The sequence below is a fragment of the Thunnus albacares genome, chromosome 8 (genome assembly GCF_914725855.1).
Source record: "Thunnus albacares chromosome 8, fThuAlb1.1, whole genome shotgun sequence".
In the NCBI taxonomy this organism is placed as follows: domain Eukaryota; kingdom Metazoa; phylum Chordata; class Actinopteri; order Scombriformes; family Scombridae; genus Thunnus; species Thunnus albacares.
The window spans coordinates 918408-944986 of record NC_058113.1 but is presented as its reverse complement, the minus strand read 5'-3'; the positions used below and the strand labels follow the sequence as shown (position 1 = coordinate 944986).

Sequence of the window (26579 nt, the reverse complement as noted above, 5' to 3'; positions counted from 1 at the left end):
ACATAGGCCTAATATGTCTTAAAATTAGATAAATGCCTACATAATACGCCCTTTAAAATAAGAAATAAAATACTGTAAATGTAATTCTTATTTGCAATAAAATAAAGAGAAGAAGTGTTTCTCATTATTGATCAATGAATTACAGTGGTAAATGAGGCATCACTGAAACATTTTGGTAATAATCACTGGACACACAACTATCTGTCTGTGCCTCATTTCTTGTACATTTCCTGTCTGATACATGAAGGCGCAGCATTAGAGAGCAAGAGGAATTAGAAAATCTTGTCATTCCAAAATCTTTAGCAGTACAATGACCCAGAGGAGACTGCGCTCTCATACATGAGAACATATTGACTTTGGACATAGGCTATATACCCTGATGCGATCCTTCATCACCACGGACCTCGTGCAAGGCCCGGCAGGAGCCACTTTTGGAGGCTATAACAGACAGCGTGACTGCAGCAAGGTAGGCTAATTGTTTATTCAATGCTGCTGCCATGCAGTGTAACTTTATTATAGCCTAATGTATTGGAATATTTTCCACCGTTAATATTTGCCACTGAAAATGTCAGAGCAGAAACTCCTAATTGATTATGTGCGCAAAAGTTTGGACATGTCATGTTTTGAAAGCATATAAGTTAATAGTTCGTGAGATCTTGAACGCAGTTGCTGCTTCTGTTTCTGTGGTAACTCGTAGTTACTTGTTTTGATTTTGATTTGTATCATCCATACTATAAGTGCCGTATTGGAAAGGTCAGTCATGTGTGCTTTGAAGGTGCATCCTGTATTCAAACTCAGTGTTGACTTGCAGTAAGTGTTGCGTGTTTGTAGGTTAAATAAGCCTCCTTGCCCACGGAGTGGATGGAATGACAGGACCGTACTGTACTTGCGCAACTCGCTACATGTAGGCTTATGTCAAGTAATGTAACAAAGTGCAACAGCCCTACTGGCGAGATGATGCCAACCTTTGTTCACAACACACCATACAACTAAGTAGTAATTCGTCACTTTAACATTTTAACAAAAATATAAATCAAAAAAAGAAAAAGTGGCACCCCCACCTTCCCCTCTGTATGTATGGATATATCCATACATATAATATAGTACATATATGTACAGGTATGTAATATACAATTAAGTATTACATAGTATTGTAAGTATCATATAGTTATGTAACAATACAGTTACATGTAGGTGTGTGTATATATATTTTGAAGAGCTGCCACATAGACCAAAAACAAAACATACATTCTAAATTAGTGTCATTAATATTTGTATTGGTGACAGCAGTGGTATAATGGGCTTATCTAGACAATGAAGATACATTAATCACAATATTATTGACTATAATCATTATAATAATTATAATTATATGTTTAATTTGGTTATGATCATATGATGAGTGTGAAATTAAGAACGCTATTATTATTATTATTATTGCACTGTCATATGTGTAATGGTATGCCTATTCCGAAAATAGAGGCGGACAGCGCCCCCTAACGGTGACGCAGCTGCACAAAAAGACGTGAAGGAATTTCCGCTGACGTCACTGCGTATGTCCATAACAGGGCTGCAGCTGTCTGAGAGCAACAATAACAAGCGATAACCAACAACTCAAACACGGTGGAAACGGTACCTGACATCGCCAATTACCACCGAATTTCACAAAATGCGGCTGTCGATATAACTCTGGCCTCCGTGTCTTCGTCCTCCGAATCGGAAAACAGGTTACCGTCGCGGTCATCGCCGCGAAAAAAACACGGAGACTCGGCCGCAGGGGGAACAGGGCAGTTCGGGGCTGCATCTGGGTCAGTGGGCCCATCGGCGGCTGTACCGGTGGTTTTCTTTTCCCCGTAGTGTCCCGTCGCGCCTGTCAGTCGTTTACTTAAACACCGTCTCACCCGTATAAACCGTGAGAACATGCAGGCTAACGGGGCAGGACAGGACAGAGATTCAGAAGTGTCCTGCCGAAACGGTGCACAGAACGGGGAGTCGTCCTCCGCCGGAGCAGCTCACTCCAACGGACTTCTGTCAGTCACCAACAATGGAAACACTGTCAGCAACAACAACGGAGTGTCAGCCCAGCCTGCATCCAACAACAACAGCTCGACCGATGCCAACTCAGGCGTCAAGAAGAACAAGCGTCTGTCTCAGTCTGAGGAGGACGTCATCAGGCTGATAGGACAACATTTACACGATTTAGGTCTCAAGTAAGTGCGCTAGTGGAGCTCCTGTGTTCAGCCAGCTGTCAGATGAATTATCTGACTGAAATCCATCATGCAGTCCGAGCAGTTATCATGACCTTTGGACAGGTTTCCTTCTCTCCAGTGTAGCGTGGATTCCTAAAAGTCGTTTGAACTGAAATTTGATGCTGTCTTATCTATCAACAATGCACTTACAGCATTACACATAACTAAACTACATGTTACGAGTCTGTAAGCCTCGCAGGTGAATTCTGCCTATATTTAACCCACCAAGCAAATAAGTATTCTGTTAGGGACAGTGGTCGAAGTTCAAGCTTTTGATGGAATTTTTAAACAGTGTATTTTCCTGACGCACGTTTATGGAGGACGGAAACAGTGACCGTGTCATTACAACCAGATGCAGCTTGGTGGATCATACTGTATGTACTTACTGTATGTTCGCCACAATGAAAATTGTGGAGAAAAAAGTAATTCGGCTCAAAATGGCTTGAGTTGGGAACGGAGTTTGGCATGGGTTCTCTCCCACCACTTAGAGAAGCGCTATTCCTCGTCTCTGATTGGTTTGTATCTGGCATCAAAGATATTGATGGAGTAAAGGGTAAACATAACTATTTTAGGTCATCCATCCTTTACGGCCCAAATTCATGTTCTTTGTAGTTCATACAGCACTGTGTATTGTGGTTTAAATGTGATCAACCATCAAAAGAAGTGATATTTCCAAGCAGCAATTTGTGAAATATGCAAATCACAACTTTCCAGAGCTGAAGCTCATGTCTTTAGCGCTAAAGAGCATCATGAATTTTTGCTCAACCCACCTGTTTTCTTCACAACCAAAAATCTAATCTAATCTAATTGGTGGCTCAGCCCACTCAGTGCACGTCTTTCAGTCACAGTCATTTGTTATTTATCAGCTGTTCACATGACAAGTCATGTTCCTCTTCCAGTCTATGTATTAAAAATTGATCATGAGTGCTGAGGCATTCTCAGGTCATTGATTATAATGTGAAGTGATATTTTTACTCTGCTGTGTATACTATTTACAGTCAGACGGTGGACCTCCTGATGCAGGAGTCTGGCTGCAGACTGGAGCACCCCTCTGCCACCAAGTTTCGCAATCATGTCATGGAAGGAGAGTGGGACAAGGTTGAACCAAGTTCTTTGAACTGCATGTCCATATTTTGAGGAGTTCCTTATCACAGTAATCTGTGCACTTTATTCAGGCCAAGTAGAAGAAATCATATGGATTTAATTTTCCAAGACAGATGCTTCACATCACTGTAAGAGTATGTAATGGGTTTAATCTATGATATTCCTTCTTTATTTAGGCTGAGAGTGACCTGAATGAGCTGAAGGCATTGATGCATTCTCCAAGTGCCATAGTGGTAAGCAATCCTCAGACCACTGACTCAGTTTTATCTCTAATGCTGTATTGTCTCATCAACAAATCAAGATTTTAAAAGCAGTGCACAAACACAACAATGTCAGTAGCAAAGGAAAAAAACAGGAAGCAGGTTCACAGAACAAGCACTGAACCAACATGTATCTTAACCACAACAATAATATGATCTCAATTATTTTGGTCTAATTTATCTTTATTTATTATTTTTATATTATTTATTCAAATATATATATGTATTTATATATTGTATATTTATTTTAGCTGTTTATCTCATCTTTTTACATTAACTTTTTATTTGTTTTTTAGTTGAATTATATTTCAAGTTCAAAGAAATCCACTGTTAAAAAGACAAGTTTTATTAAAAAATTCAGTAAAATGCAAGATGTTTCCAAAGTCATTGAGTAATCATGTTAAATAATCGTGACCTCAGTATTGACCAAAATGATAGTGATGATGATTTTTTTCCATAATTGAGCGGCCCTACCCTTGGCGTAGCTACTAAATTTCTCATGCTTGATAAGGGCCCCAGCCTGAACACATCTACATGTCAATATTGACTCATAGTCATAGCACCACCTACTGACTACAGGAAGTTAAAGGTGCTGTATATTTACAACCTCTACCTAGGGGGTTGAACAGATCCACCTCAAATTTGATCAGAAAAGCCTTAAGACCGACGCTGCATTTCGACATTTCGCCATGAACAAACAAACTCAACTCCACATCATCAGATCTTTCCCAAAATTTCACATGTTTGATAAGAGTCTGAAGACTTGTACAGGCCAATATTGAATCATAGTAATAACCTGTACTGGCAACAGGAAGTTATAGGCCCCATACTTTTACTAACTACTAAATAATATTTTACCCATTCACACAGTGTCTGATAATCCTGAAAATTCAGAGCCGTTTCAACAGACCTCCAATAGTGATAACACAGCTGCCGATCACTTCGACTCGCGTAAGGAGCAAGGGCCTGTTCATTGCTGCTTCTAGCTTTAATTATTACTATTCTAGTACACCATTGCATTTTTGAGGGTGCTTGGGATACTTAAAACTCATGAAAATTGGCACACATGTCAGAACTGGCTAACATTGCAAAGTTCTCTAATGACTGGGCTCAGGTTTGGCCAGGGGGCTCTATAGCACCCCCAAACACATGGCCATGTTTGGACAAAGTTGCTTGGATGTTAATGAAATTCAGTGGGATCATTGCTCTCAACATTCTCAACATGTTTTTTCAAAATTTTCGCATTCCATTTGTTTGTTCAAAAACTCGGCTCTATAGCGCCCCCCTAATTACCTTTAGCATTTTTGAGGTGCTGAGGGTGCTCGAAAAATCACAGAACTTTGCACATGCATCAGAAGTGGCATAACTTGATACTTGATATGATCTTGGGCTTGGGTGTGGCAAAATGGCTTTAGGGCACCCTGTGTCTGTTGCCCTCTGGTAAATGTATTGCTGCATCGTGACTCTTTACACAGCCTCAGGCTCTGTCTGAAACAGGCGGTTTTAACCATGGATGTATTGAGAAGAACTGGATGCCAGACTCAAAGATGTTCAGTGTTTTCTCAGTGGTGCATGAAGCCAAAAAATCAGCTTCCAGCTGTAAAGAAATGACCCCAATGTTGCCCATGTGCCTGATTTTTTTTTTTTTTGGGCCCATAGAGCATGTGCACCAGGGACTTCCACTGGTCAAGCTGGTTAACTTCCGGTTTGCTCTGCTCACTTGAATGGGGTTAAAATAATACTAGATTTTCCGAATGTTATGGGGCCGAATGGATCAAATTCTAATAATAAATTGAGTCATTTCGCAAGGGTTGTGACACTCCAAAAAAGTATTCACTGTTCTACAGCCGCGCCTTTTCCAATGATTGTGTGTGAGAAAAATGCTGTTTGGGCCAGTGTGTATCACATGACAGACTCAGAAGTTGTAATTACATGGTTTGGCCAATATGTCAAATTGGCGTCACAGCCCGGCACTCTTCCCAAAATGTCAGTTAAATCACCACTACAAACCAGATGATGAACAGAAAGCTTGAAGCTCCTAGGGCTCGTGGAGTTTCCCCAGTTGGTAAGCCTCGTGCCAGGTGAACATGTGGTGTCAGTCCAGGTTTGTAGATGAGGTTTTGTAGGTCTTAGAAAAAAAGGATGAGCACAAAATTCACCAGATGTATTGTCTTCAAGAATGTACGGTACTATGAAGTGTTCAAAATGAAACAAATAAGACAATATGAAATAAATCATCATATGAATAAATATAGGCAAAATATCCAATATAACTATGACATTGTGAAATAATCCAATTTTGAAAAAGAAACACACAGAAAACAACTCAAATCATTAGTATAATTATGAAATGTTTTTTAATCCTGCTTCTTCAGTTTGAGTTTACTGCAGTTCATTTTTGTTTCATTCTTTATTATATCACAACAGCATTATTCCCAATGACTGTTTGATATCAGAATAACACTTTTCATCTCAAAGTCTTTGTCAGTGAAGACCAACAGAGCAGAGCCAGTGATGTGACCAACTGTCTACTCATTCACACCAAAGAGAGCAGCAGCCAGCCACAAAGACCTCAAATACAAGTACTAGACATTGATGGACATGGTCTCAAATATCATATTGTTCTCTAGTAGAGTAACACAGGCTCCTACTCTGTCTGTTTAGTTGGAACCATATTATGGTTGGAAAGAAAAGACTTATTGCTCTACAGTATGGAGAGAGTCAGTGCATTGTTACTGACTGATAGGACTCTTATTTGAGACATCATGATGGCTAATATCTTTTGTCCTTTTTGGTCTTGTCTTCTGTGTGTCTATCTGTGCAGCGTATGAAGTTCCTGCTGCTGCAGCAGAAGTATCTGGAGTATCTGGAGGATGGGAAGGTCCTGGAGGCCCTGCAGGTCCTCAGAGCCGAGCTCACTCCTCTCAAGTACAACACAGAGCGCATCCACATCTTAAGCGGGTCGGTTCTATGTTTATTCATGTCAATGGAAGCAGAACTTACAGAGAGAATTTCACTTCAAATGTGAAGTGTTACTGAAATGTTTTGGAATTTAAGTTTAGTTTTTTCCATGTTGCAGTAGAAATGATGTGTCAAATCCCCCAGACATATGGTAGAATTTATTTTGACAGCCGCTCTGTTGACTTTCCCTGTCAGAGTATGAATGAGTATGCTAAATGAATTGTAACATTTTAACAATTGTAACATTGTAACATGACAGCAGTGTAGTGGGGTTGCATCCACAGAGGGCTCCTGCAAAAATTTAACCTGAGGATGGAAGAATAGGAAAATAAAATAAAAATGAATAGGATGCCATCTTATTGGGACCATGAAGATCCATAGCAAATTTGGCATGTGATGGATATTCATGACATGACAATCTGGCCTGTAGTTGCTGAGATAACACTCTCTTGACCAAACTGACCAAACTGACCAACAGCCAGGAGAGTTTTATGTGGAATATGTTTGTAACTTTGCCTGTCAGATATCACAGAATATTTTGGTCAGTCTAATACTGTGAAGGTGATTCAAATGAAAACAATCAGTGCATAGTCGGTCACATACACTACCAGTTACAAGGCTGGACATACCTTCCCATTCACTTGAATGAGAAAGTGTGTCCAAACTTTTGACTGGTGCTGTACACAGATGGCTTTAGACTCTTTCAAGAGTAAGAATGACAGCCATATGCAGGAATACTGAAGATTTTATGTAGTAGTTGTGTAAGAGCCTTTTTTATATGTGAAATGCACAAAAGAACAGGCTATAAGTGTATCTGATAGTAGGTGAGAAATTGTCGTCATGTGTTTTGAAGGTACCTGATGTGCAGTCAGGCAGAGGACCTGCGAGCCAAAGCAGAGTGGGAAGGCAAAGGCACTGCATCCCGAACAAAGCTGCTGGATAAGCTTCAGAGTGAGTCCATGTTTAAACTCCCTGAGCACTGTCACTGTAGTATACTGTATATCCACATATTGATTTGTAAGCATTAACAGCAGTGGGTAATCTTCATCGCCTTCTTGCCCACACAGTAATCCTGCTGCTGCTTCCTACATGACATTAGAATGAAGCTTCCTGTCTAGATTATGTGTGGATATGATTTATTTGGATTACATTTACACCTCATGTTTATAGACATCTCCAATATATACACTGCAATCAGATTTGAATTGGAGATTTTCTCAATATTATGTGAAATATTTTTTTTATCATGTTCATCCTTGCCAAAATTATTCTGGTATGTCAGTTATGTTAACATATGATATATATGATTTATAAAAGCTCACTCATTACGATACACTTTTGTCTACAGTATTTTTGTCTGTGGTGTCTCTGCCACAGTGTGTAGTGCACTGGCTCATATCTTTGTTACTGATTATTGCAATTATGAACAAGAAAAAATATTCTATTCCTATATGTATGGTACTGATTATGGTCCTGTGCCTAATCAGAATCACAAACAGGTTTTAGGTTTTCACATAGAAGGAATTTGTCTTGTTATGTGAAAATGCAAGTACTGCAAACATCTAGTAATCTAAGAAATATATTCTAAATTGAAAAAGCTGTCCAGTGTTTAAAATGAAGAGAATGGAATGCACAAAATATGGACTACGGAGTGTGTAAATGTTCATAGTACAAAGAATATATGCAGTTTGCAAATGAGCAGATGAGGATACACAGACGCAAAGAACTTTTAAGTAGTATGTTAGTGATGAGTAGTGTTGGCTTCAAAGGGTATACAGATGTGCAATAACAGTAATAATTCAAATTTGACGTTAATGTAATGTGCAGAGTCAGATGTGGAGGGTTAACAAATGTAAGATTCAAGATTTCAAGATTCCTTTTTATTGTCATTCAGTAAAAACATCAGTGATGCAAAGCAGCATGAGATTACAAGCATGATATCGTTAAAAACACATAAAAACATTATATTAAAAAAAGAGAGCTCTATAAATATATATATATATATATAAAACTGAATAAATAATTTCTGGACATTGCACAGGTGTGAGGTGTAAGGAATGTAAACATGAAAAGAAAGGGGGAGAGTCACTTGTTGGGTAACATTTACACCACTTAAAACAGGCTGTTCACTCCTCATCTCAGCAGTTTTGAGAACTAAGTAACTATCAAAGTTGCTCAATGTGTGTCAAATTTGGATTTGTGATTCTGTACTTAATATCGGTTTCTGCAGTCGGTCACTATATATTGTGCGCTAAGTGGAATCTTTGTGTGTGTGTGTGTGTGTGTGTGTGCAGCGTACCTGCCTCCGTCAGTGATGCTGCCTCCTCGCCGCCTGCAGACTCTGCTGAAGCAGGCGGTAGAGCTGCAGAGGGAGCGCTGCCTCTACCACAACACTAAGCTGGACAGTGGACTGGACTCTGTATCACTGCTGCTGGACCATGCCTGCAGCCGGTAAGAACCCACACACACGCTGCACTGTACCAGGACTCCACCCAGCCTGATCGACACACTCTGATATGCATTTTGTACTAAGCAGGTCTGCAACGCATATGTCATCATTCAAACTACAAAGTAGCCAGTCATCTGTCACCTGATCTGTCATGTTTTATATACATTATGAAGCTGGATGTCTGTATTGTGTGTGTGTGTGTGTGTGTGTGTGTGTGTGTGTGTGTGTGTGTGTGTGTGTGTGTGTGTGTGTGTGTGTGTGTGTGTGTGTGTTTTACTAATCTTCAGGAAACAGTTCCCTTGCTACACTCAGCAGATCCTCACTGAACACTGCAATGAAGTCTGGTTCTGCAAGTTCTCCAACAATGGCACAAAACTGGCAACCGGGTCGAAAGACACCACAGTCATCGTGTGGCATGTTGACACGGTAATCCATCATTCACTGATTATTCCGTTTCAGAACAGGAAAAATGAGGAGTTGGTGTCTGAGAGTTGAAATAACTGGTTTATTCCTGTTTCGGTCAACAGGAAACCCACCAGCTGAAGTTGATGAAGACTCTAGAGGGTCATGCTTATGGTGTCTCTTACTTGGCATGGAGCCCTGATGATGCCTATCTGATAGCCTGTGGTCCTGATGACTGCTCTGAGCTGTGGCTGTGGAACGTACAGGTACAACATCATCACACAGGTGCACATTAGTGGCTCACGTCCGCTGGTATCCATGTTTAGTCAAATTCAACAAGCAGAACAACAACAAAGGTAACTGAACGGGTGCTGCTAGCAGCTGTTTGTCCTGGAAAAGCTGAGCTCTTTTGTCATGTGCAAAACTGTATCAGATCAGTTAGCATCAGTTGAGTCTCTGAAGCTTTGCACCACAGGTCAATCACAACTGTGTTAGGATGTTTCTGCATGTTTTGTTTGTTTGTTTTTTCAGGCTTTAAAAAGCTGATGAGGGTCCCTGCAAGACCAAGCCAATTTATCAAATAGAAAACATCATTTATGTAATAGTAAGAAAAAATTCAGTGACATATTTGTATAATATTGTTTTTCACTGTTTAATTTTTTACTCTTGTCAGTCTTCAGTGTGTAGTGCAGTTCTATCCTATATGTTTCTGCTGCTGTTCTGTCACTGTATGTCATTCATACCCTGCAGCTAAAATCATGAAAAGGGGAAAAAAATGGCATGAAGAATATAGGTTTGTTTGAACCTAAATATCAAAAATACTTCAGTCTTGTGAAATCCTTACGTGGAAAAAAAAAATCCTAAGCATTTGATTATCTTTGATTAATTATGCAGCTTTAGATCAAATGTATTTCTTGCTCCTGATTACAAGCTGTGGGTTGTGCAACAACCAGCCAACCAACTTCTCTATGACAACCAGCTGTCACCGCCTGTCCATCTGCCACACACACAAACTCCACAGTAGAAACTGTATCTCAGATGGAGTCTTTATGGTCAAATGAACAACCCCTACAAACGTTTGTAGTGCTGCTATTTCCTTGTACTGAAGTGTCAGCTCACAGTGTAGCATGAAACCTCCCTCTCTTCTTTGCTGTTATTACTCCACCCACACAAGTCATACCCATTCCTCATACAAGATGCACTTCTTGCAGCTTCTGTACCTTCCTCTTCATACTGGCCATGAAAAGATCCCTACTGAGTGTAACTCAAATGTAAGAGTCAGAGGACAAAATCCAGTCTTTTATTCTGTGTAAAAATACATTCTAAAGTCCACCCGAAGCTAATATGAAGCTTCAGCTATCTGAGTCAGACAAATCAAGTGGGGATCTTCCAAACGTACTTTTCTTTTTTTTTTTTCAAAATTCATGGACAGTCTTTCCTTGCTGAGCTGTGGCAAAGAGGGAATTCCGTACTAAGAAGACTGAAACTTTGGGAGATGTGCATTTGATGGTTTAACTCAGTCCATTGAAGCCTCTCATTAGGTTTGGTTGAACTTTAGAATACACTTTGCATAGGATGAGGACTGTGGATTTTGACCCCCATTTCTTACAGTGTAGTCAGTATGAACAGGAGCAATGATAACAGCCCATAAATCTTTTCATGTACATTTAGCTGTGTGATATTGTACAGACAGACTTGTCAGAAATGTGAACCATTCTTTTTAAATAATCATTTTATTTTTATTTTATTACAATTTGGGTTTTATTTTTGAAATTCTGCCTGTGCTACAAAGTTAATTGCTGAGATGTGAAAACATTGGTGCTGAGCAGGAACTGTACAGTGTGTTTATCAGAGTGCCTGTCACTGCTGCAAGGAAGCAGGTTGATGAGAGCAGAAAAACTAAAACAGTGAACTCAGTAGAGCTGAAAGAAATCGCAGAGTTTATGATAAATCTCTGGATTTGTCACTACACATGACTCCTTTCACATGAAACTGAGTCATTTGATCCATTGTTTATAAAAAAAAAATTGATTAGCACAGCTTTAAACAAGCCTGGTTCAGTGCCTTACTGATGAAACCATGCTGCTGCTGCTCCAGTCACTTTCATGTAAAAGGCACCTGTACTCTGTGAAGGCAGACATATTGTGTTCTTGTCCTCTCCTCTTCACACACCTTGTGTGAATTGACAGGCAGATGAACTCCTTCCCCAATTACTACTCAGACAAAGATGTTCCAATTTGACCTTTAATATAGCTACAGGCAGTAGGGTAAAACTGACACAAAGAAAAACAGCCAAAAAGTGTTCAAATTCCCATTATGGTGAGTACAAGGTAAGTATTAAGTATACAAAAAATACACAAGATATACAAAATACCAAATGTGTCATGAAGATATGAGACATGAGATATAGGCTATTGGTAAGCATGATGTTGCTACATACAATGTATCTCATGCACATTTTCTCACTACTAGCCAGAACATGTGGCCAACATGAATACACCATCTGTATTTTTATCTGCACACAAACCACTCAAATATCTCTGATTTGTGAAAATATTCATATTTATCAATAATTGTGAACCCAAAGGTTACTTTTACATACCATTGATGATGTCAGATGAAAAGGCATGAGCTTTCCATAGGCTCAGACATGGGGTACATCTCAAATCTCTTAACTGCATCCACGTTTCCCTCACTTGCGTCTTTTTCTTGTGTCTTAGTCCCTCCAACCAAGGATGCATGGAGAGACACAAGGAAACCAAGCGAGGAGAGAGGAAACGAGGAAATATGTTTTTAGAGAAATGAGACGTGCTTTCCTCTGAAGCGTCCTGTGAAGCTGCTCACAGCTGGATCAGCTGTCAGTCGGCTTTAACAGCTGTATCAACTTCTAATGCAGTTTTTGTCTGCACACGTGCACTGTGCTGACACTAATAAAGGCGCAGCGTTATCACTGCCAGCAGCTGTTTTCTCTCTGCAGCCTGTTACCTGTTTAACAAACTCCTGCACATGAATAAAAACCTGCATTCTGTATTTATACTGTGTACTGTGTCCTGCTCAGAGGCACAGGAACCATTTTTAATGACAAAATATATTTATATCATTTTGCGTCTGTATTTATTGATATTCTGATTGTGAATTCATTATTTAATAACCCAGAATATGATCAGGGTGTCTTTTGAACACTGGCAATTATTTATTAGGTTTAATGTTTCAGGGAAAATTGAAATGATGTAACTCATATCAAACCCGACACTCAAGAATTTTCAGTCTCACATGTGACTGAATGGAAATGACGACAAATGATAAAATAAATGTGTTTCAAAAGTGTTTCTTGCTGGCAGACAGACTCTCCCTGACTTTAACTTTATCAATAATAAAAGTTAATGGAGGAGATCAGATCATCTTTCTAATAAATGAAGAAAGTCTTTTTGGTCCTTAAGTTGACCAGACCAACAAATAAATAAAATATAAAACTTGGGAGTGATACACTTGAGTTTGATCTGTCATCTGTCTTCACTCAGTGATGTTGTGATGTATCAAATCAGTTCGATCAGCTGCAGTTGCCAATCAATAACTGTATATTCAATATTCAAATATTCAATGAGATTTCCTTGAAGGCTGCCTCTGGTATATCTTCACTCATGGCTCCTCAGAGATCCTCCTCGCTCCTCGATCCCCAGAGCAGGAATAAGAGACTTGACACAGCCTTCAAGATGGCGGACCAGAATAACTTCTGGTTCAAGCGAGGAGCAAGGAAAGGTTAAATAAAAGACTTGAGATGTACCCATGGAGAACCGCCTTGATGCAAACTGATATCAACTAGATACACATGACCTAAATGACTATTATACAGAACCACCAGCAGGGGACGCTAAATGACAAAATAGAAATAACTGACTAATAGTCTGTCCCAAACCTCTTCTAACCTGATGACAGATGAGATGTCAGTCAGTGTAAGATTGTGTTTTCAAGTAACTGGGGGTCACATCACATGAACCTGTAAATCTGAATCAACTTTATTTCAGTGCGTTCCCTTCTTTGTTCTGTTATGTAGACTGGGGAGTTACGAACAAAGATGAGTCAGTCTCACGAGGATAGCCTGACCAGCGTGGCCTGGAATCCAGATGGTAAACGCTTTGTCACCGGTGGCCAGAGGGGCCAGTTCTACCAGTGTGTAAGTATCTTTCACAGCACACACTCTACTGTCAGTGCTCACATGCTCTGAACATTGTGTGCAAATACACAGTTCCATTACACACACAAAAACACATGTAATAGACATGCATTGATATGTTAAGCACTATGGTCAGGGCCAGTCCAGCTCCCAATTTGCGTCATAAGGCTGTCATGATATTCATATGTGAAATTGTCCCTGTCTTTCACCTGACTTAAGTGGTGCTTATTTGTTCACAAACAGAACCTTGGATTTGTCATTCTGATTAAAGTAGAACTTCACTTTGCTGGGTTCAATATCAGTTTGTATGTTTAAAAAAAACTGTCCAAACATTGACTTAAAAATATAAAAGCAGGACTTTTGTATAAAGAAACTAAAAGTAACTTTCAGCAAAGTGTGATTGTCATGTGTGCATTGAATGAGCCGGTAGCAGGACTCAAAAGGTTATGTGTCCAGGCTGCATCACATCAGTCTTCATGGTTTCATACACACTTCATCATGATCATTCCCTCTGAAAGCACATTCACTGAATTTTTATTCTCATAAGACATCACAGCTTCTAACATCACATAACTCTAAAAACAAGGTCAGGGCTCAAGTTAATTGAATTAGTCCACTTTGAACATAATATAGTTGTATAGTATAGTCTTTCATTTTGTCAGAAAGAGGGAGGGTTGTAACTAGTAATCATTTCATTATCATCAGTCATCAGAGCTGTCTTTAGTGACATACTCCATCAAGGGACTAATTCATCACCACTGGTAATATTCTGTGCAGAGAAGAATTAATTAATAATATCCCAATGTTCATCCTCAGTCCTATGAATGTCTGCTCATCTGCACTGCTCAGCAGTTTACAGTCAACAGATCCTCTGTTGACCGCATATTTCAGCACCACTCAGAATTATTCAGATGTTGTTGTTGTGAGGTTTCTACCCGTTAAAGGGGAGTATGGTCTTGACCTGCTCTATGTGAAAAGTGCCCTGAAATGACTTTTGTTGTGATGTGGCGCTATATAAATAAATTGAATTGAATTGAATTCAGGACATTTGACACAATTGACCACACAATTCGACACAATTGAGAGACAGAAAGAAGCAGAACAACAACAGTAATAACAATAACAATAATAGTAATAGAGATGTTACTAGCAACAACAAACAGCACCAATAGCCGGAGAAACCCACCTGGTCAAGAGAGATGGCCGCCCACCAAGAGACGGGGTCTGCTTGAGGTTTCTACCCATTAAAGGGGAGTTTTTCCTCACTGCTGTCGCCAAGTGCTGCTCATGGGGTAATTGTTGGGTCTCTGTACATTAAAGAGAATGGTTTAGACCTGCTCTATATGAAAGTGCCCTGAGATGACTTTTGTTGTGATTTTGTGCTATATAAATAAAAATCGATTGATTGATTGATTGATTGATTGATTGATTGATTGATTGATTGATTGAGATGGAGCAGAAGAGGAGGAGAGAGGTGCATCATGGGAAGTCCCACGGCAGTCTAGACCAATAGCAGCATAACTAGGGGCTGGTCCAGACATGTGGTGGTCAGCCCTAAATAGGAGCTTTATCAAAAAGGAAAGTTTTGAGCCTACTCTTAAACGTAGAGTGGGTGTCTGCCCCCTAGGAGCCTGATAGCTGAAGGCTCTGCCTCCCATTCTACTTTTGGAGACTGTAGGAACCACAAGTAAGCCTGCATTCTGGGAGCGCGGTGTTCTAGTGGGTCAATGGGGTACTATGAGCTCTTAAAGATATGATTGTGCCTGACCATTAAGAGCTTTGTAGGTGAGGAGAAGGATTTTAAATTCAATTCTGGATTTTACAGGAAGCCAGTACAGCGAAGCTAAAATGGGAGAAATATGATCTCTTTTTCTAGTTTTAGTCAGTACATGTGCAGCTGCATTCTGGACCAGCTGGAGAGTCTTTAGAGACTTGTTAGGGCAGCCTGATAATAAGGAATTGCAATAATCCAGCCTAGAAGTAACAAATGCGTGGACTAGTTTTTCTGCATCTTTTAGGGACAGGATGTGCCTGATTTTTTCAATATTACATAAGTGAAAAAAGGCAGTCCTTGAGATTTGTTTTATGCGGGAGTTGAAGGACATATCCTGATCAAAGATAACTCTCAGATTCCTTACGATGGAGCTGGAGGCCAGGGTAATGCCATCCAGAGTAGCTATATCATTAGATAATGTGTTTCTAAGGTGTTTAGGGTCAAGCACAATAACTTCAGTATTGTCCGAGTTTAGTAGTAGAAAATTGCAGGTCATCCAGGTCTTTATGTCCTTAAGGCATGCTTGGAGTTTGTTTAACTGATTGGTTTCATCAGGCTTCATTGATAATCTCATCTGCATAGCAATGAAAACTTATGGAGTGTTTCCGAATAATACTACCTAAAGGAAGAATATATAAGGTGAATAGTATAAGTCCAAGCACAGAACCTTGTGGAACTCCTTGTCTAACTTTTGCATGCATGGAGGATTTATCATTAACATCTACAAACTGAAATCAATCTGATAAATTGGATTTAAACCAGCTTAATGCAGTTCCTCTAATGCCAATTAAATGTTCCAGTCTCTGTAATAAGATGTGATGGTCAATTGTGTCAAATGCGGCACTAAGATCTAACAAGTCAAGTACAGGGAGAATTCCTTTGTCCGATGCAGTAAGGAGGTCATTTGTGATTTTCACCAGTGCTGTCTCTGTGCTATGATGCCTCTAAATCCTGACTGAAAATCCTCAAATAAACTATTGTTGTGTAGAAAGTCACATAACTGACTAGCAACTGCTTTCTTAAGGATCTTAGAGAGAAATGGAAGATTAGATATAGGTCTATAGTTGGGTAAAATGCCTGAATCAAGAGTAGGCTTCTTATTTGAAAAAAAAATGAAATTGAAACTACAGAATGTTGGACCTGATAATGATTTGACATTCACTGGCTGTTTTCCATAGACTGTATAAAAATAATGGATGTAGTCACCATGACTTTAACCACTGGTTTGTGGACTCCTGTTTTGAAACCTCGAGTTTAGCATTTTGACAGTCCCCATCTTGGTTTTTTGGAGTCAGAAGTGAAAAAAAGTGACCATACTTGGGTGAACGCGTGGAGCTGCCGAGGAGCTCCCCAGGGTCCAACTACAGCACCTCACACACTGGTAGTGACTTGTCAAACACAAGGTAGACATGCCATAAAGCATACCCTACTTTATTGTCTATTTTACTTTAAATGGGACCATAATTTACAAAATGAACATCATGCTGTATTGAAGAGGACTTGAAACTAGCGATTGAGTCCATAAACTCTGTAGGAAAGTGTTTACTGAGTTGATAAATCAAGTGAGAAGTAGGGTCATTTTCCCATAGACATCATAAAATCAGACTTCTTTTTGGAGCCAGTGGAGTCGCCCCCTGCTGGCAACTAGAGAGAATGCAGGTTTAAGGCACTTCTGCATTGGCTTCACTTTTCAGACCCGGAACTATCCACTTGATGTTTTCAAATAAAGAACAACAAATAATGAGCCCAAATATTGAATGATCCAGGTGTTGATGGTGGTCCTGAATAGATTTTGTTTCCTGCTGTCTCTCAGGACTTGGATGGAAACCTGCTAGACTCATGGGAGGGAGTGCGGGTGCAGTGTCTGTGGTGTTTGAGTGACGGCCGGACCGTCCTCGCATCCGATACCCACCAACGAATCCGAGGATACAACTTTGAGGACCTGACTGACAGAAACATGTAAGTCACGATCATGACTGGGCTGAGAAACCTCAACACTCTCTGCGCCAGCTCTCACTGTAGACGTCACAACGTGTAACCAAACCTAAATTCTGGGCTCTATCATTTCACTCTGGCTGTGCCAAGACAGGGATGAAGTTATAAAGCAGTAGTCTCCAACCTTTTTGACTTGTGCCCATTCATCATCACAGAAATCCAATCAGACATGATATTTGTTTCACAGCGCATATTTCTGTTTTATTTGTGTATTAGATATATTTTAGTTTTTCATCTTGCACCCCCTCAGGTTAATCTTGGGACCTCTTAGTGGGTCCTGAGCCCCAGGTTTGGACTGCTGGTATAAAGGTTTATCCTTTTATACATACTGGTTTACATGCAGATCTCAAAATATCAAATGTGACTGAGTCATAAAGAAGGCACAACCAGGTCTTATTACAGGCTAAAGTTATTAACCATGTCACATTGGCGTTTCACCCAAGGAATAGTATAAACTTTGTTAGCCTCCAAACTGGAGAGATTCCACCAACACAGATGAGCCACAAACAGAGATGTGAGTCTCACCAGAATAAGATAGCATCAAATTTAGTGACTTGAATGAACGAGCCAAACCGCAAAGTCATATTACAATCACACAACATACCTCCACTAGGGAATAAACAAACAACCAGTGGAAGACAGAGGCTAACGGAATGGATATTGGCAGAAAACAGCATGTGTGGAACTGAAGTGAGCCTGTTGATTATGTAAGCAATATGACACAACTAATTTTTCTTCACTTGAAGCAGTAGGCCTCTCTGTGCAGCCACATGTCTCTGCTTGTGGATGATGTTGTGTGTTGTTGGGTTCCAGAGTGCAGGAGGACCATCCCATTATGTCCTTCACTGTTTCCAAGAATGGAAGGTTAGCTCTGCTCAATGTCGCCACCCAGGTGAGCAGCTTTTTACTTCCTCACATTTCACACCACAACATGCTTTCCTTTCATTTTAACTTCAGCTAGTTGCTGCCAGATTTTGGATTTTGGTATCTGCTTTGTGTTTGTAGGGAGTGCACCTATGGGACCTGCAGGACCGGGTGCTGGTTAGGAAGTACCAAGGGGTGACCCAGGGCTTCTACACCATCCACTCCTGCTTTGGAGGGCACAATGAAGACTTCATTGCTAGTGGCAGTGAAGGCAAGACAACATGACATAACAGAGTTAACAGAGTTATCTACATTAGAATGCTGACAATCTGACATGAGTCTGGTTCTTCAAAGCTGGTTTCAAATTCATCTGGAAGTCCTTAAACCCAAACCTGCTAAAGTGCAGCTTATTGACAATTTTCAGATACAAATGTCTTGTTTTCTTATATTTATAATGAAAGAATGTTGATATATTTATGATGTTAGATGAGAAAATACAGGTTACTGATAAATCATTATGATCAGCCGGTGTAATTATCACAATTAAATTTTATAATGAAGTTACCTTTACTTATACATTTACGTATACAACAAAATAAAAGTTTTTGCACTAAAAAAGTACCAATCCAACATTGTTTGTTGAAGATAAATAAATAAATGATTAACCACAGAACTCGCATTGCCACTTTGTGCTCCACAGTGTTTCTATTGTGGCCACACTTTTCATCACTGTTAAACAATCAGATATTACCAGTCAGTGTGGTCAGACTGCCAGTGATGCTGGGTGTGAGATTAGTACAGCTCTCCTTGTTGAACATACAAGAGACTTTTAGGTGATAATCACATGTCTGTTATGAAAATTAAACCTTAGTAAAACATCCCAAAGAGCAGCTATAATTGCTTTAACATGTTTCAGCAAAGTGAGCTTTATAGTTAATCACTTAAAAGGTTTTAGTGTTTCAAATGTCAAATGAAATGTCATATGTTCTACCTCAGCTGCTCTTTCAACAGTCAGAATCTTTAAGTTAAATTTAGGTCTTTTGTTCAGAGCATCCCAAACTACATTTGGACTTATTCCTTTTTAGTGCACAAACTTTTATTTAGTTGTATCATCTTTGAGTATAGGTAACTCTTCATTTATTTGTGATAATTACACCAATAGATCACAATGCTTTATCAATAACCTGTATTTTCTCACCCAAAATCATAATTAAATCAATATTATTTTATTATAAATCTGAGAAAGCGAGACATATCTGATCTTTGTGATGATCCAGCTAACTATCAATAAGCTGCACTATAGCAGGTTTGGGCTTTTTATTTATTTATTTGACAGGGATTGACAGGGATGATAGCATTGTTACATTTAAATAAAATGCAACCGATGCAATATATGTAGGACGTAGCCGTAGCTAATTTGCAGACCTTGTCCCTGGTTAGGCTATAATACAACACTCAGACAAAGGCCAGGCAAGTTTATTTATATAGCACATTTCAGCAACATGGCAATTCAAGATGCTTTACATACATAAAAGCATGGAGACAGTGCAAAAGAAACACGTTATAAAAGGACACTTAAATACAATTATAAATATAAATTCAATACTATCTCACTGGAAAGAAATCAAAAATGTCAGTAAAATAACAATATTCCTGACATCAAAATACCGAGTGAAGTTTAGAAAGAATGAAGAATGGCCATCAGTCACTATCAAACCTTTCTCCTGTCCTCCTCCCTCTGAGCACGTTTAGCAGAGCAGCATCAGCGAGAGCTCCCTGTGTCTACACAGGAGGCATTCAGGTACAGTGTTGAGCGTAGGTCACCTGCATTTTGGAAGTGCTCAGAGCCCAATACACATATTTTAATGTAGTTTTGTGTATAAAACAGGAAAATAAACTTGACTTGACTAAACTGTGAAAATACAGGAAAAACCTGAAGTCTGATGTTGATGTTGATGATGAAGACAACAAACGACAATAAGAACAATGTCTGAAAACGCTGATTTAAGAACAACAAATGGGAAAGAAAGTATGTATGCTGTATAAACCCATTTATCTCAGTGTTCACTGATTTAAAGTTTTAAATACTAAAGCAACACCATGGCTTCAACCAAGGCAAATCTGTTCAATTCTTTTTATTTCTGATGGCAGGGTATTCCAACTCTGTGGACCTTTAACTGGAAAAGAGGATTGACCAAATGTTGTTTTGTATTGTGCTGGTTTGCAGTCTCCACTAACTGCTCCCCTCGTAGTGCTTTATATTTGAAAATCATTTGATTGAATAGTTGTGGTGCAAGGCCATTCACACACTTAAAAATCAATTTTATAAATGAGAGATTTATAAAAGTCTCAAAGAGAATTCTCAGCTTTGGAAAAGCAAAAAATCCAGACTCATGTAATATCATCAACTCTCTAATCTGGATAACCTGATTATCTGTGTACGCTGTTGTGAACTGTGATGACAACCCTGATGACATCACTATTACATCATCAGGATTATTTTCTCAGATATGACAAAACTCTTCTAGAGCCACAGAAGGCACAGAAAGTGTTGACAGGCTGAGTACTAACCATGATGAGTAAACAAATGTTCATGTGTAAGTTTGGTTGAACTAAATAAACCAGCAGATAAAAGTTTTCTGTCTCCTCACAGACCACAAAGTTTACATCTGGCACCGGCGCAGTGAGTTGCCCATTGCAGAGCTGACTGGTCACACCCGCACAGTCAACTGTGTGAGCTGGAACCCCGTCCTGCCCGGTCTGCTGGCCAGCGCCTCCGACGATGGGACAGTCCGAATCTGGGGACCCGCCCCCTTCCTGGATATCCAGGACTCAGAGGGGCTCAATGGTGAGTAGATGAAAACTGTGCTTAGTTGTCTATGAAAGATTTAAAAGACAGACAAGCCACTCCTTAGAAATCTGCAGGTCATCAGTGTAAGAAATTAAAGTAATATTTGTCAATCACTGATCATCAGGTTCTTAAACACTCTCAAGTATGGTGTGACACTTGGAATTTTTCTGGGGCACACTTAGTACTGACTGACCACATTTTGTGCAATCTGTTGCCTGCCTGCTCTGAACAGGTTAATACCTCAGTGCACACGGCTCAGCTGTATTTATTTCCATCACTTTATTTGATGACAGCGCACCCACATAAACCTCTTCAAAATCACACATACCGCTTCATTCATATTTTGCTTGTCTGTTTCACTCCCGTTTTACATCCTTCAACTGGCTGAAATATGATCGCACAGAAAAAACTACACCAGTTTTATTCCAGTTAGGAGACAGAATAAAGATTCATGAGCGATACTTCTATCATTGTCTCTTCTTGTCCTGTCAGAATGTTGCAGCATGGACAGCTGATGATCTGCTGCTGCTGTGAACCTGAGGAGCATTAAGACTCTGTAGACACTTGAATGGATAAAGCAAGGAAAGTTATGGTGATTGGACAGCTGCTTCCTGGAGGCGGGGCTGGCGGCTGCTGTGTATCAGGTCATCACAACACAGAGATGTCAGACTCCATCAAATTATTGAAAGTATGGCCGGCCAGGTGACGCTGGACTCCAGGACCTCCAGGATCTGACACACCATCTCTTCCTGTCCGGACCCATACGCTCACCTCCATCCAGGAGCACCCACCTCCTCTTATTTATTATCAGCCACATAATTTATTCATGAGTAGTTCACTGGGCTCTAGGCTGTGATGTAGCAGCACCTGGTGGTGGGTGTGTGTTCTGGTAGTTGTCTCCAGTCCTGCATCTGAGCTGCTCACATGAAGCTTCAAACTCTTTTCCTCTTTCACTCCTGGAACCTTTTAAGAGATTTTACCTGCAGGAACATTTGATGGATGTAACACCCACTTGAAGAGAATCTTTTAAATTCAAAATTCTACATTATATTGTCTTTTTTAAAAAAAAATACAGAATAGATTTCCTGGTTTTGTTTTCTTTCACCTTTCCTGCTTATAGCCAGAGAAAGAATATTATTTGATGAGCATGTTGCATAGGATTGCACAGGATGATGTGTTTGATGGCTAACTGGTGTTTTACGTCCTCACTATACCTGTTAAAATACATCAAGTGGTGAGCTGCCTTGTGAGAATACACAGCAGCTGATGTGTGGACAGGTAACCCTTTTCTCTGTATATGGTTTATCTGAGTGTAGTTTCCTTCATGCCTTCATTGAGGACTTCCTGTTTATTTTGCTGTTAACAGCTTTGCTCTGGCTTCACTATTTGCTCTTTATTTTCCGAATCATTGTTTGATTGCAACCTGTTGACATCTCACCCTGCGTACAAACAGAAGTTTTCATATACATTTATTTTGGTTTGGTTTAGTTGTTACATGTTTCTAAGTTGTATTTATCACTGTGTTATCTTTTTATTCACTACAAATGGAACTGTAACATTTAAAGAGACACTCCCTGATTTCTTACTGCACCCGATAGCACTCCCTAATCCCCATATATTCCCCAGCTCAACAGTGAACTGTTTTAAAAAGATGAGGCTGGTTTACTCTATATGTGTCTTATTGTCAACAAACCTCATGAAAACACCAAAACCAACAATATAATAGTCCTTCTCTCACTACTTTCTAACTTAACTACACTCTTTGGCAAAAAAGCCCCAAGCCCATTGGTTCAGAGTCAAGATGTAAATCTAAAAAAAAAACAGAAACACAAATGTGTAGTTTCATTTTTTAAAAGTCTCAGTAATTTCCTAAAACAGCTGGTCACTGTAAGTTTTAGCAAACGTTAACCAAACAGGAGGAAATAGTACATTTGTTGGGGACTATTTTCAGCAGTGGATGAATCCACATTTGGTGTTCTAGTGAGTATTTCTGGCAGCAGGATGGTGTGTGTGGGATTGAGTCAAAATAAACTACAGTGTGTGTTCATGGTAATGAAGGAACATGTCATCCAGTGCAACAGTGTGACTCACTGATGTGTTTTTAATACTTTTTGGACAACAGTGGAATTCTATGACACAGGAAGAAGATACATCAGGCTTTGATACACAGACATTACTTGTTAGTAGACCATTTCATCGTTGGTTGAGTCTGCACTTGAGATATGTTGACTGTAAAAAAAAAAATATAGCATATCACCAGACTTACCCTTTAAGTTTTGACACATCACCAGTGAGCTGAGAGGACACACAGTAACAAAATGATGGAGTGTATCTTTAACAATCAGTGTGTAACACATTTGTACACAAATGTAACATAAAGTTATGAAGAACTTGTACAAAGTGTTTCCTTTCAGAGTCAAAAGAACAATCTTGACTGATCCGATGTTCTCTGTAATATGTGCTGTATATTTGTATGTTATGGCATGTATTATGAGGCTGTGTACAAATGACAATTGTTCAGGGTTCCCATGCCTGTTTTTTACTGTCAAATTCAAGAAGGTTTCAGCTGCTCTTTCAGACTGTCATACCAAACTTTCTTGACTGCACTGCTGTTGTAATATAAATCAGCACATTTACATTTTTTTTAAAAAAAAATTGTTCTGAGATTTATTTACTACAATGCAGCTGAAATTGCATTTCAGCCTGCTTATTTTTGTGACATTTTACCAAACTGCTTCTACAGATTCTGTTTAAAGTTTATTTAAATGAAAAATTGTCCAAAACATTTACAGTTGTGGAAGATAACTGCAGCAGTGTCAGGACTGTGGGAACCCTGTTAATCTGCCCAGACACCATCACAGCCATCATCAGCTTCAACTCTTCCATCACAGAACACACACTAGTGGTACACAACAATAGATGTCTCTCTCTCTCTCTCTCTCTCTCTCTCTCTCTCTCTCTCTCTCTCTCTCTCTCTCTCTCTCCTCTCTCTCTCTCTCTCTCTCTCTCTCTCTCTCTCTCTCTCTCTCTCTCTCACTCTCACTCTCACTCTCACTCTCACTCTCACTCTCACTCTCACTCTCTCTCACTCACACACACACACACACTTGAGTCAATTACAGATGTGTTGTTCTAGTCTCTGCTTCAGCAAATTTCTTTGTTTATTCTGAGTATTTCAGGCTTCTGTTCTCTTCTTGCTGTAAGAAGCCAAAGTAGGAACTTTGTTTGCTTGCAGGCGATTTCTGCCAGAAACCATTTTACATTTTAAATGTGTTATTACAAAAAGTGATTGTACTGTTCTGTATTGTTCTGTAGGAGAAGTGTTATGTATGCATATTTTGAATAAAGCATTCAGGGTTTTAAAGCATCATTTACTTTTTAATGTCTCGCAATTGATCTGTACTTAAAACAGTGTTTCTTTCATGTGTCACCAGTGTGTCAACGAGCACCAGGGCCCCATTCATCATGACCCTAACATGTCAGTCAGCTATTCTTATTTATTTCTTGCATGGGACAGTGTGCCGTTTGAAACATTAAAGATGCACTGCACCAGAGTTAGCTTGAAGCTAATTTGCATCTGTAGACAAAAAACATACAACAGCACAACAACAAACAGTAAAAAGAAAAAACCCACACAGAACACACCATACAAAATACAAAGCTACACACAACACATCACATACACCCACAATGTCAATTAGAAATGATGTAAACTAGCACACAGCTGATTGGTCTTTAGTACATGTTTCAGTCTTGTCTTGAATGCATTGATAGAACTACTGAGTTGACTACAGAGAAAGCTGAATGCCCAAATGCATGTGATGAAATGGTATGATACAACCTTTTTATAGAGGATATTCTGGAGGATCTAATAGAACTTACTGAGTGAGTGTACACAAAGTCACATAGTGGAGGAGGGGCCAAACCATATAAAATTTTATAAACTAGGCACAAATTTGAGAATAATCTAAAATTCTCAGCTCAGTAAATTGTATTTCTCTAGTACCCTACAGTGATGGAAATGCATTGGCTTTTTGTCCAGAGTTTTTAAAGTTTGATGTGATGCAATAAGACATATGAGAAAGAATCATACATTGCATAAATATCTTGGCTGCGTCCAAAGAGAAACAGTTTCTAATACGTCTAACATTTGCTAGAAAAAGTGTGCTCACATTTTAAAATAAAGGCAAAAATAATATAAAAAGTCATAATTGAGAGTGGTATGTAGAGTCAAAGCACATTTTTACTGCAGCTGCCCAGGATAAGATCATTTTAATGCTGTGTTTCAGGCAGGCAGACGGTAGAGGGCAAACTGGAGATCATTTTACTGGACAAGAGCAGGATGGTAAAATCAGGTGAGAAGGCAGAATACTTGCAACAGTAACAGTATGCCATCAAAAGTTAAAATATTTTAACTTTTTGCCTACCTCCATGGTGGAATTTACAACTGGATGTATGTAGCTCCCTCATACAAGCAAATCTACAAGACATACCCACTTGGTTAGGTTTAGGCATGAGCAGTGAGATGGTTATAGGGTCAGGGGTCACGGGGCATGTGTCGTGTGTGTCATGTAGTAAAGTGGGTGTGTCGTGTAGGTCTGCCAGACTGCAGATAGACCCTTCTCTCTCCACACAAGGAGGAAACATGGATGACGAGAAGTTAACACCCAGAATTATACAATCAGAGCTTGAAATCCAATCGAGGATTTTAGGAGTTTTGGAGGGAATTCAACATTCATTTTAAGTTTGCAATAGAATATTAAGAGAAATCTGCATTTTGTAGCTACATGCATTACCAGCATAATTACATCAAATAATAGACACAAAATAATTTTATTTATTATATTTTATTCCATTCCTTGTAAACAATACAACATAACCACAGCAATATAATATCATGCGTGTTTCGTTTTCCCTTGCCGTCCAAAAGGTATTCCGTCTGCCGTCTGCCTGAATCTATGTGAACGCAGCATAAGGCCAGAAATGTTCTATGTTTTATGAACTAATCTCATGTGCAGACACATTAACAATGAACTGATACACACACAATACTTGTTAGTAGATCAAAGCCTGATTGTTGTTCCTTCATTAACATGAACACACACACACTGTAGTTTATCTTGACACACACACACACACACACACCATCCTGCTACAAGAAACTGGAGCACCAAGTGTAGATTTATCTGCTGCTGAAAATAGTCCCTAACAAATTCACTATTTCCTTCTGTTTGAATCACTAATAACTAATATGTTAAACTACATTTACCAGCTGTTGAGAGAAATTATTGAGCCTTTTTTTTCAAAAATGAAGCAAAATATTTGTGAGTGAATGAGAGATTTCTAAAGATTTTCATCTTCAGTAGGAACCAATGAGCTTAGAGCAGAGAATCCCAGACAGGGTAGAGAAGTCAGACAGTACTGAAAGACAAACGAACACATTGTTGGTTTGGATTTTTTATGGGATTTGTTGAAAATAACAAAACTGTGGAAACA

At 39.3% G+C, this 26579-nt stretch overlaps 1 protein-coding gene across 1 annotated transcript; it reads left to right on the top strand.

Annotated features, from left to right (window-relative positions):
- The first annotated feature begins 1530 nt into the window (after positions 1 to 1530).
- Positions 1531 to 23494, top strand: wdr26a (WD repeat domain 26a). Its single transcript, XM_044360276.1, has 14 exons — positions 1531 to 2210; positions 3248 to 3347; positions 3530 to 3586; positions 6438 to 6574; positions 7428 to 7525; positions 8869 to 9025; positions 9311 to 9449; positions 9551 to 9691; positions 13480 to 13599; positions 17187 to 17332; positions 18182 to 18260; positions 18374 to 18503; positions 20886 to 21080; positions 21576 to 23494. Exons 1-14 carry the CDS (start codon positions 1921 to 1923, stop codon positions 21596 to 21598), a joined length of 1812 nt encoding a protein of 603 aa, XP_044216211.1. The 5' UTR covers positions 1531 to 1920; the 3' UTR covers positions 21599 to 23494.
- Positions 23495 to 26579: the final 3085 nt, after the last annotated feature.

Bases quoted from the DNA above. Each gene is read 5' to 3' on its own strand.
- wdr26a (XM_044360276.1), top strand. From the start codon at position 1,921: ATGCAGGCTAACGGGGCAGGACAGGACAGAGATTCAGAAGTGTCCTGC. The intron at 6,575-7,427 runs GTCGGTTCTATG...TGTGTTTTGAAG, and splicing joins CGCATCCACATCTTAAGCGG to GTACCTGATGTGCAGTCAGG. The intron at 18,261-18,373 runs GTGAGCAGCTTT...TTGTGTTTGTAG, and splicing joins TGCTCAATGTCGCCACCCAG to GGAGTGCACCTATGGGACCT.